The 12615-nt window shown below is 35.7% G+C and overlaps 1 protein-coding gene across 6 annotated transcripts in view; it reads left to right on the top strand.

Annotated features, from left to right (window-relative positions):
- Positions 1–8165, top strand: part of TUT4 (terminal uridylyl transferase 4) — a 148943-nt gene extending 140778 nt beyond the window's left edge. For 3 of the 6 annotated variants that reach the window (XM_036844941.1, XM_036844935.1, XM_036844926.1), the window contains exons 28-30: positions 1920–2367; positions 5928–6086; positions 7525–8163. In XM_036844941.1, coding sequence (XP_036700836.1) covers positions 1920–2367; positions 5928–6086; positions 7525–7613 — 696 coding nt within the window. In that variant the 3' untranslated portion in view covers positions 7614–8163. Of the gene's footprint in view, positions 1–1919; positions 2368–5927; positions 6087–7435 lie in introns of all 6 variants that reach the window. The other 3 variants (XM_036844967.1, XM_036844959.1, XM_036844951.1) reach the window with 2 other exon arrangements.
- Positions 8166–12615: the final 4450 nt, after the last annotated feature.

Below are 12615 nucleotides of genomic sequence, written 5' to 3'. Positions count from 1 at the left end.
AAAAATATTTTTAAAATGTTGAAAAATTATAGAAAATAATAAACATCCATGCACTACCACCAGGTTTTAACAATTCTTAATGCTTTGTTGTTTTTGGTTTATTAAAAAATTACCCACAGCTGACAAGCCCTATGCATTCCTCTTGGATGCTGTTCCCATCTTAAAACCTTCCTACCATCCCTTCCTTGCTACTAAAATGTATCTACTATTCTGAATTTGGTGTTTACATTTTTGACATATATTGTTGTAGTTAATCTTCACAAAAACCTCTGATGTAGATTCTATTATTATTTATACCTTACGGGTGAAGAAGCTGAGATTTAAGTTTCTTGCATGAGGTCAACAGACACTTGGAACCAGAACTTGTATCCTTAGGTTCTGGCTCCAAAACCTGTGCTCTAATCACTTTCCTGTGGTGCCCCTAACTTTCCTCTTCTTCTAGCACTCACTTTTTTCTCACCTGAGATTTGGGTAAGAGTCTGACTAATGAACATTGCTATTCGGAGGTCTCACAAAGCACTGCAGCTTCAACATGTCTAGAATGTAGCTTATATTTCTTTCCAACTCCCCAGGTTTGCCTCTTCCTCCTGTGTTCTCCATCTCATTGAATGATCCCGCTATCTATCTAGTTTCCTGAACTACTACTCCTCCCTCAGCCTCCACATCCAGTCAGTCACAAGGTCCTGTTGTTTCTATCTGTAAAAAATAGCTTACAACCATTTGCTTCCCTAGCCTAGGCAACCATTTCAGATTCCAATTACTTTTTTTTAAAAGGGCATGTGTTTTTGTACCTATAAACCTTTAACTATGTTGTTCCCTCTAACTGAATCTTCCCTTTTCCTTATCTCTACCCTTTTATCAGACTGTTTTCTATTTATCTTGAGTCTCAGCTTAAAGGTCACTTCCTTCAGGAAGATTTCCACTTTCCTTCATCTTATCTTCCCTCCTTCTCCCAAAGTGGGTTTAGGTGTTCCTGCTCTGGGATTTCATTGTATATTATACAGTGTTTATCATAGTAATTATTATACTGTATTGTGATTGCTTATGTAATCTTTTTTTTTTTTTTTTTTTTTGCTTATGTAATCTTTATCTGTTCCTCCTCTTTTCCCCCATTGACTTTAAGCTTTATGAGGGCATACATGTTAGTATTATATTTTTAATACCTAGAACAATGCCCAGTACATAATTTTTTTTTAATTCTTTTTTTTCTTTTTTATAAAATTACTTATTTTATTTATTTAGTTTTTGGCTGCGTTGGGTCTTCATTGCTGCCAGCAGGCTTTCTCTATTTGCGGCAGGCTGGGGCTACTCTTCGTTGTGGTGCACGGGCTTCTCATTGCGGTGGCTTCTCTTGTTGTGGAGCATGGGCTCTAGGTGCGTGGGCTTCAGTAGTTGTGGCACACGGACTCAGTAGTTGTGGCTCATGGGCTTAGTTGCTCTGCGGCATGTGGGATCTTCCCGGACCAGGGCTCTAACCCGTGTCCCCTGCATTGGCAGGTAGATTCTTAACCACTGCACCACCAGGGAAGTCCCCCCAATACTTAATTGACACTCAGTAAATGCTTGTTGAGGAGCTGAATGAAAGTGACTCTGAGATATTTAGATGTAAATTTCTAGTTAAAATTGGAATTGTGGGTTCTACATGATGGGTATGATGTCTGGGCTGTCTTCTTTGGGCAGTAAAAAGGTTTATGAGATAAAGCCTCTGTGAGAGAGAGTTTGAGAACTTTGGGAAAAACTCTGCCTTCGTATAAAATGAGGTTCTGTTATTATTTGTTACTATGTATACCATAGAGTTCTATTTATAATACTCTAGTAAAATAACTCCATAGTTTTATATTTTGCTAATCTCTGCTTTTATATAATTAAGATGTTTGTAAATTAATTTTAAAATGTCTTTTTTTTTTTTTTCTCCGCAGTCTGATTCACCATCTTATTCTCCTCAGCCCCAGCCATTTCCACAGAACTCTTCCCAATCCACTGCCATTACCCAGCCTCCATCTCAGCCAGGATCCCAACCCAAGCTTGGCCCACCTCAGCAGGGGGCCCAGTCCCCCCATCAGGTCCAGATGCCTATGTATAACTTTCCTCAGTCACCACCAGCTCAGTATTCTCCCATGCACAATATGGGATTGTTGCCAATGCACCCCCTCCAGATCCCTGCCCCATCCTGGCCTATTCACGGCCCAGTGCTCCATTCTGCACCAGGCAGTGCCCCCAGCAATATTGGCCTGAACGATCCCAGCATCATCTTTGCACAGCCTGCTGCCAGACCTGTGGCAATCCCTAGCTCCTCTCATGATGGACACTGGCCTCGTACTGTGGCTCCAAATTCCCTGGTGAACAATGGTACAGTGGGAAATTCGGGTAACCCTTCCTTTTCTTCTTTTGTATCTGTCTGTCTGTAGAAAGGTTGGATGATTGGTATTATTGGTTGAACCTGGGAAATAAATGTGAGTAAAAAGATGGCAAGCAATATTTGTGGAGGGGCAGTATAACATTAGATAAAGGTAAAGAGTATAGACTGTGGATTCAGACTGCCTGGATATGAATCCTGGCTCTGCCATTTATTATGTGGCATTGGGCAGTTGCGTAATCTATTTGTGCATTGGTTTCATCTGTAAAATAGGTGCATTAATAGCACCTAACTCACAGGGATGTTGTGAATATTAAATGAGGTAATAAACATAAATTTTAGTTATTATTTTGTTATTATTTTAAGTTTTCGCTGCAGTCTTGCTTGGTGTAGGTATTATTAGCATTCATTTTACAGTTGAGGAAATTGAAGGGTTAAATAACTATCATCCTATCATAATCATAGTAGATCCAAGATTAAAACCAGTTTCTTTCTTTAAAACCTGTAATCTTTGCCCTAGATCCTTACTATCTTTTAGTAAGGAGCAATTTTTAAAAAAGAAAAAGATTAGTGGCACTTTGTAGCTTAAGAAAGAATAGTGGTTTTTTTTTACTGATATCTAAATAATACATATTCTTTGTAGAGCATTTGAAAAAGAAAATGAAAATCATATATAATCTCAATTCCTAGACAGAACTGCTCAGAAATATTTTGGTGTATTACCATCCAGTCATTTTTTTATCTTTGCATATTTAAAAATAGTTGATAAATTCCATTAATCTAGTTTTATATGTAGATTTTTTCTTACTAGGGAAAATTTGAAATGTACACAAAAGGAGAGATTAAAGTATAATGAACCCCCCCATTACCCAGATTTAACAGTTATCAGTATTTTCTATTTACTCTTTGTGATTCTTCTGTAATTTTTGTCTGTGATTCTTTTCCGTATTAACTGCTTGGGTATCCTGAAATATTGTTTGTATAGGAAATGCAGACTACAAGCTTGATTCTTTCCCTTTATCAATTTTCAAAATAATTTTAGTGATAATTTTAAGCAAATATATATTATTCCTTAAAGCGCTCAGACCTCTTTGGAATAATACAGATAATATATTTTGCTGAGCAGAAATTCCAGAATGTGGGAACTCATTTAAATTTCCAGGATCAAAGGATATATGTCATACATGGCCATTCTAATGTGGCCTCTGCTTCTCTCATTCAACAAATGTCTATTGTGTGCATGCCACGATATGCATCTTGATAGTCACTGAGTTATATAACCATGAAGACAGACCCAATGCTTTGCCTTTTGATATATCGACTCAGTTTTAACTCCTTCTTCTCCCTACCTCCTTGATCTCTGTTTCAGCCTTAATGAACTAATAAATTAACATCCTACAAACACACCGTACTCTTACCCCTGATTGTTTACCTAAGTTGTTCCCTCTGCCAGGAATATCCTCTCCATTAACTCTCCTGTTCACTCTCACCTCCTTCTGCTTTGCTCCAAAGCTTGGCTAACTTACTCATCCTCTGTTTTAAAATGTAGATCACTTTCTTCAGGAAGTCTTTAATTCTTGTTGATCCTGTCTTCCAGTTGTATTAGGTATCATTTCTCTCCTTCATGTTTCCTTGCTATCCATATTATAACACTTGTTTTCCTGTGTTGAAATCGCCTGTCTACTTGTCTCCATAATGCATTAGACTGAACTTTTAGAGGTTATGAATTGTTTCTTGCCTGTCATTGTCTCCCTGGTGTCCAGTATAGTGCCTGATGTAAGGTAGATACATTATTTGTATAATATATTATTATTATGTAATAAAGTGTTACACAGCAAATATTTATTATTTGTTGGATGGGTGCGCAACTCCTAGTTAATATTACAGCTAAAGTTAACATTATGTTAAAAATGGAGAGACCGGATGGGGATATATTAAAATGATACTAGTGGTTGTATTAGAGTAGTAGGAGGTTGTATGAGTAGTTTTTACCCCATTTTTCAGATTATCTTTAATGATAATTTTTCAGACTATCTTTAATTGTATTATGAAAATACTTGGTTGCGAAAAATGGCCAAGAGAGATTGAAGTATATTCTAAAAGATACCCTTTTTTTTTTTTTTGCCTTTATTTATTTATTTATTTATTTATTTTTTTTATTCACACACACACACACACTGTATTTTATTTTTACAAGACATAAATAGACTGACACCAAGCATTGTACATGGATGACCACAACAAAAGCAACACTGATGGCAATTACCAAACATGAAACACACTCATACTATGTCATAATATTAAAAGATACCCTTTTATGTTAAAACATTTCTCAATTGGTCAGGACCTCAGTACTGTATACCCAGTCTTATTTTTTGTAAACTCTGAGCTCTGCAGCTTCAGCTCTTAGTTGTAACTTGGCTTTATGAACTTGCAGTGAACCAGCTGCTTTGTTTACCTGGTTACCTCCTGAGAAGACTGAACTTTGTAGGAGTGTGGCTAGTATGGGTTTTAGTTTTCTTGCTCCCTACTCCTCCCTATCCTGTACCTCCTGACTTCCTGCTAGGAAGTTTAGTGAATAAGGGCAGTGTCTTTTAGATTATTTCTTGCCACATTGTGATCCTGAATGAGAAAAGCCACCAACAATGATCCAGAAGATTCAGGGGTTACTGTGCTTTGAAAGATGTACTTAAAGATAGATCTTAAAGGGAAGTAGATTGGTGGGGGTGGTTTGCCATAGAAAGAATAGGACTCCTATTTTTTGAGTTCCTACTTAATACGACGGAATTTGTGCAGGCCACTTTATTTTTGTTATCTTATTTAATTCTCATAACAACCTGGGGTTCATAATTAAACCTTAGTAATTTTTGAAACTGGTATTTGAACTTAGACCTGTTTGGCTCCAATGCACAAGTTTTCAGCTATTTCACCACGATGCCTCAGCTTCTAATAGGATCTTCTTCCAGGCCAAGATATAATTGATTCTGGTTTAGTTGGCATTGTCTTTAGGATAAAATGTTAAGCTCCTTAGTGACGTACTAAGGTTCTTTGAAATATAGACCCTACCTACCTGTCCAACCTTTTCTCTTACCGCTGCCTTCCTTTACCTCTGTCTCTGTATTGCCAATCGTTTTGCAGCTTCCCAAACTTGCTGTACTTTCCTGCTTCCTGGCTTTTGAACACACTATTCCTCCTGTCTAAAATGTCCTCCTTGTCCCATTTTGCGTAACTTGTTCCTTGTCCTTTAACACTCAATTTAGTCCATCATTTTAGGAAAACCTTCTCTGTCCTTGAACAATTGGGTTAGTCCTCTCTTTAGACACCTTCCACTGCTCTGTTATAGCAATTACCACATATTATTGTGTATGTCTTCTTAAATGTTTCCTTTATGAATAATTTGAGGACAATTACAGTGTTTTTATTCCTTAAAAAATTTTTTTTGGTATCCTCTGCATTTAGCATATTTCTTGGTCAGTGGTAGATACTCAATAAATCTTTGTGGAATGAAGGAATATTTGAATGAACAAAGTGATGTTTTAAAATATGTCTCTCCTTTATTGTTGAAATGCAGAGCCAGGATTTCCAGGACTAAATCCTCCAATTCCTTGGGAACATGCACCACGACCCCATTTCCCTCTTGTCCCAGCTTCGTGGCCTTATGGTTTGCATCAGAACTTCATGCATCAGGGAAATGCCAGATTTCAGCCCAACAAACCTTTCTATACTCAAGGTACCATTGCTTACGTATTTGTCACAGGCTGGGTGGGTTTTGTTCTGGGACAAGGAGCCTTTGTAAAGGTCAGGATCTTGGAGTGAAAATTTATGAATTCAGTAAATATTTATTGAGAGAGCATACTGTGTGTCAGACTGTGTTAGGTGCTTATTGCTCAAGCAAGAATTAAATAAAACCCCTGCACTTAATGCATATTTTATTAGGAAAGCCAGACCTGTAAAATAGAAAAGAATAGGAGCTTAGCGGAATCAGTTAACTTTGCCCTAGCAGAGAGAGCAGAATATGGACACCAGGGATCAAATTGCACAAGATTTTGACATTCAAACTAGATCTTGAAAGAGAGATGGGATTTTTTTCCTAGAGATCATGTAGAGATTAGAGAGGAGGAGTGTTCTTAGCTGAGGCCATAATACATGCAAAGTCACTGAGTTTTGCCTCAGTGAAAAGAATAGGAAAAAAGAGAAAAGAGAAAATAATAGGACTAGATGAGGTAAATGGGAAAATGTATAGGTGATGAGGCTAGAGGAGGTAGGCTGAGGCCATATGATGAAGGAGTTTGGACTTAGTAAGTGGTGGGGATCTAGTAGAAGTTTTTGAGTTGAGTGGTGACAGTCAAATTTGTTTAGTAAAACTAAGACTTGAATGACATTAGAATTGATTATATTCTGTTGGTACTAATGTACCAATAATGGCTTTGATCTAAGTAATGAGTAGTATTTTACCTAGCCTAATTGCCTCAGCAGTATCTCAGTTCAAATAGGGAATGTCTGAATCTGGCCTTCAGCCCTTGGTTAACTTAGGAGTTAAGAAAACTAGAGTCAGAGTTAATACAGTTAAACTAGGAGTTCAAGAAAGTAAAGAAAGGCACTCTGGGAATGTTGACTAAATAAAATAACTTCTAAGGGGAAGCCCCTGGTATGATTATCAGGCTTGATACACTTAAGCCTTTGTAAACTATCCATTGTACTTGGTGGGGCATTGCTGTATTATAGAATGGCAGAACCTTAACTATGGCTGGTTTATTCTGAGCAAAGAACTAGGGCTGAGGGAAATTACTATTGGTCATACAAGCCCTTTTGGGGGAGGAGAGTCTGAAGTTCTTCCCTGGTGGATTTTTTCCCCTTAATTCCTCCCCTCCATCTCTCTTGTCGCCTCCATTTTCTTTCACATACCCACATTTTCCTTCCCTCCTCCTCCTTCTCCCCCCACTAAATGTTTTGACATGCTTAATCTCCTCTTTACTATATTAATACAAAAAAAAGAGAACTAGCTACAGTTAATTCTAAGAGGTTGTCAGATAAATAGGCACAAGCCTTTCAGTTTCCTGTCTGTGTTGTGTCCAACAGACAGATGTGCCACCCGTCGGTGTAGAGAGCGTTGTCCCCACCCACCAAGAGGAAACGTGTCGGAGTAATGCGAGTCCATTTTCTTTCAGCTGGTCTACCGATGCACAGCAACCAGCCAATCCTGCTGTCTCAAGGGTATCCGTACCTCAATGTCAGTTACATTCAGCAGAAAAAGTGACATTTAATGGAAAGCAAAACAAATCAGGTCCTGATTTAAAATTTTAACACGTTTAGATAGCTTATTTAAATTCTAAGACTGTTTTTAAAGACTGTATTATTTGTATATAAATATGAACTATAGTTTTTACTAGTATCACCAAATTGAGTGATACAAATTTCATCTATTTTATTACCCTATTTTTAAGGGAATTTTATGTTTTGTTTAACCTTGATGAATTGTATAAAGAGAGAATTTAAAAATTACATTCTTTATTTTCTATTAGCTGTATTCATACTTTGGTTGCTTCAGACTTTATATATATTGTTCTTAAGAATTAGGAAAGACTTTCATGTGTTTTAAATTTGTCACTTCTATTCTTTACAGAACCTTGTAGTGCCAAAAACTTTTTAAAAGGTGAAAAAAAATAAAATAAAACTTCAACATGAAGATTTAGAATTTTTTTCTTTTACATTCTTGTATATTGAAAATATTCCAACTTGAACAGAAATTTGCTTTTGTCTGTATTTGAAGTAATTCTATTTTAAGTTAATAAATCTTTTTGACAAGAGTCAAATTTTGTTAATTCATCTGGTTGTTTAGATGATAGGAATATAATGTAACAATTCAGAGAGTTGTTTTACTCTCATTGAATAGAGTATTCTAAATCACAGACTTAGTTTTAGAAAAAGATCTAAGAATCTTTTCATGTTATTTTATTGGATCTTCACAACACCCATATGAGGTTGATAGAAGCAGATGCTGTCTCATTTTATCATTGGGAAAACTGAGGTGCAAAACAAAATGAATTCTAAAGTTAGCACAGTTATGTGTTGGAAATAGAATTGAATCAGATCTTTTGAAGTAGAGTTTAGTGGAGGGAAGGTAATTCTTATTTACTGAGGAACTAATGTGAGCCAGACTATCCATTCTGAGTCCTGAACTACTGCCTGGAAGGTATACTTGTGAGGATGGTGTTTACCAATAATGCCTTGTGATCAGTGATTATAGTTGGATTTCAAACTTGTGTTGTTGGTGGGAGATTTTGTAGCTGTTTTTGGTACTATACATTGAGGTGAGGTCATCTTGTCTAAACAACTCAGAGATTTGCCAGGGATTTTAGACCAAATCATGCTATAGATTTATTTGGAAACCTGCAGAATAAGTAAGTACAAATGTCTTTTAAGAACAGTATGTTATCTTTGTTCTGCTTCCTCAGATATGCATTCCTTAAATATGAGAGCACTTGGGCTTTTGCCATATTTTCCAACATGGAAGGAAGATGCTTGAAATCTATTGCAGGAGGTTGAAGGTTTTCCTGTGGTATTTATAGCCCTGGAAAGGCATTTATTAAACGTTAAGATCAAGTGTGTTTACTGTTAGTTTTTCATATTAAAGCTTCAGCATCCCATGGTGATCATTTTGTAATGTAGGGAAATACTGAATCACTATGCTGTGCACCTGGAACTAACACAGTGTTGTTGATCAATTATACTTCAATTAAAAAAAAAAAAGCTTCAATCAGCATCCCGCGGAATCCTACTAAGCGGTGGAGTTCAGCTTATTTGTTTTGTTGATGAGATAACCTGGCCCAACATATACTTTTCTGTTAAACTGTGACTTGGAGAATTCAAGATTTTCTTTTAAAGTCAGTGTTCTAAGTATTTCATCTCCTTTCAGGTCTTAGAGAATAGGGTATTCATTTTACTGTTCTACTTTTGTATATATTTGAAATATTCATTAAGAAAACAATCTGGGAATTCCCTGGTGGTCCAGTGGTTGGGACTCTGCGCTCTCACTGCCGAGGGCCTGGGTTCGATCCCTGGTCGGGAAACTAAAATCCCACAAGCCATGAGGCGTGGCCAAAAACAAAACAAAACAAAACAATCTGCCCATCTACAGCAAGAGACTGCCCCCAGTTCAGTCTTCCTTCCCAAAGGAAGGCAGTATACCACCTGGCAAAAGGTATTTATGGGGCGATAAACCCCAGTAACCTAGGTTTTACTTGTATAACAGTGTTCTATATAGTAATTTTTAGCATCTCATTTGTTCCTCCTTCAGTAATTGCCAGTGTTCAATAATTGCATAACTGTTCCAAGTTGAAAAATAGAAAACTCTTAGTTTGTATTGATAATTTATGCAGTAGTAGCTGAGTTTCATAAGTTTACAAATTTTTCATATAAATTACAAACTTAAGTTTTTGATTATGAATTCAAATTCATTGTACATCAATTGAAAAGTGTAAAATTATCAGTCTTCTGCAGAGAACACACACACTTAAGGTCACATTGCTTTGAAATGTTTTGTATAATGTTTAATCACTTGGAGAGATTAGTATTTTCCCTTGCCATTAAAGATTATTTAAAAATATGAATATTAATGACATACTATGTAATTTACTCATTCAGTCCCCTACAGATGGACATTTTTGCTATTTCCAGTTCTTCTCTACATAAAAATATATGTAAAATGATGATAGGATAAGGCTGTTTTTGTGTGTATTTGATTATAGTCATCCCTCAGAATCCACAGAGAATTGGTTCCAGGATCTGTGGCAGATACGAAAATCTATGGATGCTCAAATACCATAGTCAGCCCTCCATATCCATGGTTCCACATCTGCAGATTCAGCCAACTTTGGATCATGTAGGACAGTAATATTTATTGGAAAAAACCCTGCATACAAGTGGACTCATGCAGTTCAAACCCACGTTATTCAAGGGTCAACTGTATTCTATTATGGTGAATTCTTATAAATGGGATTATTAGATAAAAAGGATAAAAGTTCTAAGGTTCCTGCTACATATCGCCAAATTGCTGTATTGCCAAAAAGTGGTTACCAATTTGCAGTTCCAAAAAACGATATATAAACTGTGTTGGTAAGCTTATAAAAAAAGCTCTACTCCAAACAACTCAATTTTTCCTTGTAAAGGATAATTTAACTGTGTTTATTACAAAAAAAAAGCATTAAGTAAAAGAACAAAGTATAAAAATCACTCGAAAACCCATAAACCAGAAATTAATACTATTAATATCTAGTGAACTTCATTTTTTCAAACCATCTCTTAAAATATATACCTTATATACATATATGTACACATATATACAGATACACACATAGGAAAAGTTTTACAAAAGTGGGCTCATATGCTATATTTAGTACATCTGGCAAATTAATTTTACTTGGATTTAGCAAAAGAAAAAAATGTAAAAGTGAAGAAATGTTCAACTTAAAAATTTTTTCTACAAGAGAATCTAGTTCTAAAAGACTCCTTCAAAATTAAGGACAATTACAGAAAACATTAAAGAGGCTAGCTAGAGTAATTTTTTTCTAGCTTCTTGTATGTTTTAGAGATAGTATATGACTCCTGTCATAAAAAATGAAACCAGGACACTTAAAAGAGTTCCCCTACTTCCTGGTTATATTATTCATATATAGACAATGTTCAAATATTTCATTTGTCTTATGATAATTTCCCATTTTTAATTTAAAATTTCTAAAATGTTTACTACCATTTCTTTTACCGCTTCTTTTTTTCCTGAGTCCTTAATTTGATTCATTTCTTGCTGAGTAAATTTCATTATCAGGCAGTTTTTTCCCAAGTGGTTGTATGCTTTTAAGCACTTGCATATTTGAGAATATCTATTCCCTTTATATTTTAAGGACAACTTTGGCTGGGTGTAAAGTTCCTGGCACACTTTGTTTTCCTCAGACCTTTGGAGCCTTTTGCTTCTCTGCCTTAATGAAGACCTGAGATCATCCTGATCTTTTCCCTCACTATACATGACTTGATTTCTCTGCTTGGATGCCCATATAATTCTTTATCTTTTAAATCAAGGTGATTTTTCTTCTATTTGAATTTTTAAAGTTTGATTTGCTCAATTCTCTTTATCAGCAATGTCAATTATACACATGCAGGATTTCTTTTCATGTCTTTTCTTGATTATCTCTATACCTTTTTATTATTTTCCATTTTTCCCCCCTCCAGCCTATTTTCTCTATGCCTTGTCTATTTTGTATCAGTTTCCCAATTTTCAAATCTTTGTTTCTTAAATTCTGCCATGCTTAATTTCCATCTCTTATCTTTTAATCTCTTCGAACTTGTATTCTTGCATTTTAAAAAACAGATTATTTTTTTTGTCTGTGGAAACTTGTTACTTTAACTTTTGGCTGGGAGTGGCCAGCATCTGTGATCATTCTTTTCTGATTAACGCTTATTTAGACTTAGGTCAGTCTACCAAAAATAATGGAAAGGGGCTAGAGGGATGAACTTTAAGTTGGGTTGTTATATTGGAAGCCTCTCACCAAATCCATTATTCCCTTTGCCCCTGAGAACACATATCTCTTCATTCCTTAGTATTAAGAGGTCATTGTGCCCTATGGCAAAGCTTTTAAAGTAGTATAATTCACATTGTGGGAAGTGTAATCAATTTAGTGGTTTGCACCCGATAGTAAAACTGATACTGCATAAGAAATATCAGAACGTATTTTGCACAAATACGAATTTTTTCCTGAAATTCGTTTTAGTGCAGAATATGTATGAGTTCAGAGGTAAGACGTAAAATGTGTCTCTTAACATAGGCTAGTCAGAAGTTGTAAAGCTATATAGTTCCAAGGCCTCACTCATCCAGTAGGCTAGCACATAGTTGACAGAAATGGTCCTTCAGCAAAGTCTGTACTGAATTCATCTCCTCTACAATTCTGTAATTTATCAAAATGATCTCTAGAGAGAGGTTTGACATGTCCCACTCTTAAGTATGCTTTAAGTTTATAGTTTATGCTTGGGGAGGTTTATTTCTGGTATTAAAAATTATTGGGGTTTTGGGGTGGGTTTCTAAATTTTTATAGTTTAAAAATAAAGTATACTTTTAACATTTTATTTTAACAGTATACTGAATGATGACTTGGTTGGTCCAAAGGTCATTCAGCCAGCATACATTTCTTTCCATTTAGAACACTCTGATAAAGAAATAACTGCTAGGACTCTATAGCAGATACAAATAGAGGTGCTTATATTTAATT

Source organism: Balaenoptera musculus, chromosome 1, assembly GCF_009873245.2.
Source record: "Balaenoptera musculus isolate JJ_BM4_2016_0621 chromosome 1, mBalMus1.pri.v3, whole genome shotgun sequence".
In the NCBI taxonomy this organism is placed as follows: Eukaryota; Metazoa; Chordata; class Mammalia; order Artiodactyla; family Balaenopteridae; genus Balaenoptera; species Balaenoptera musculus.
The sequence above is the reverse complement of the archived record's forward strand: the minus strand, read 5'-3'. Positions and strand labels throughout refer to the sequence as shown.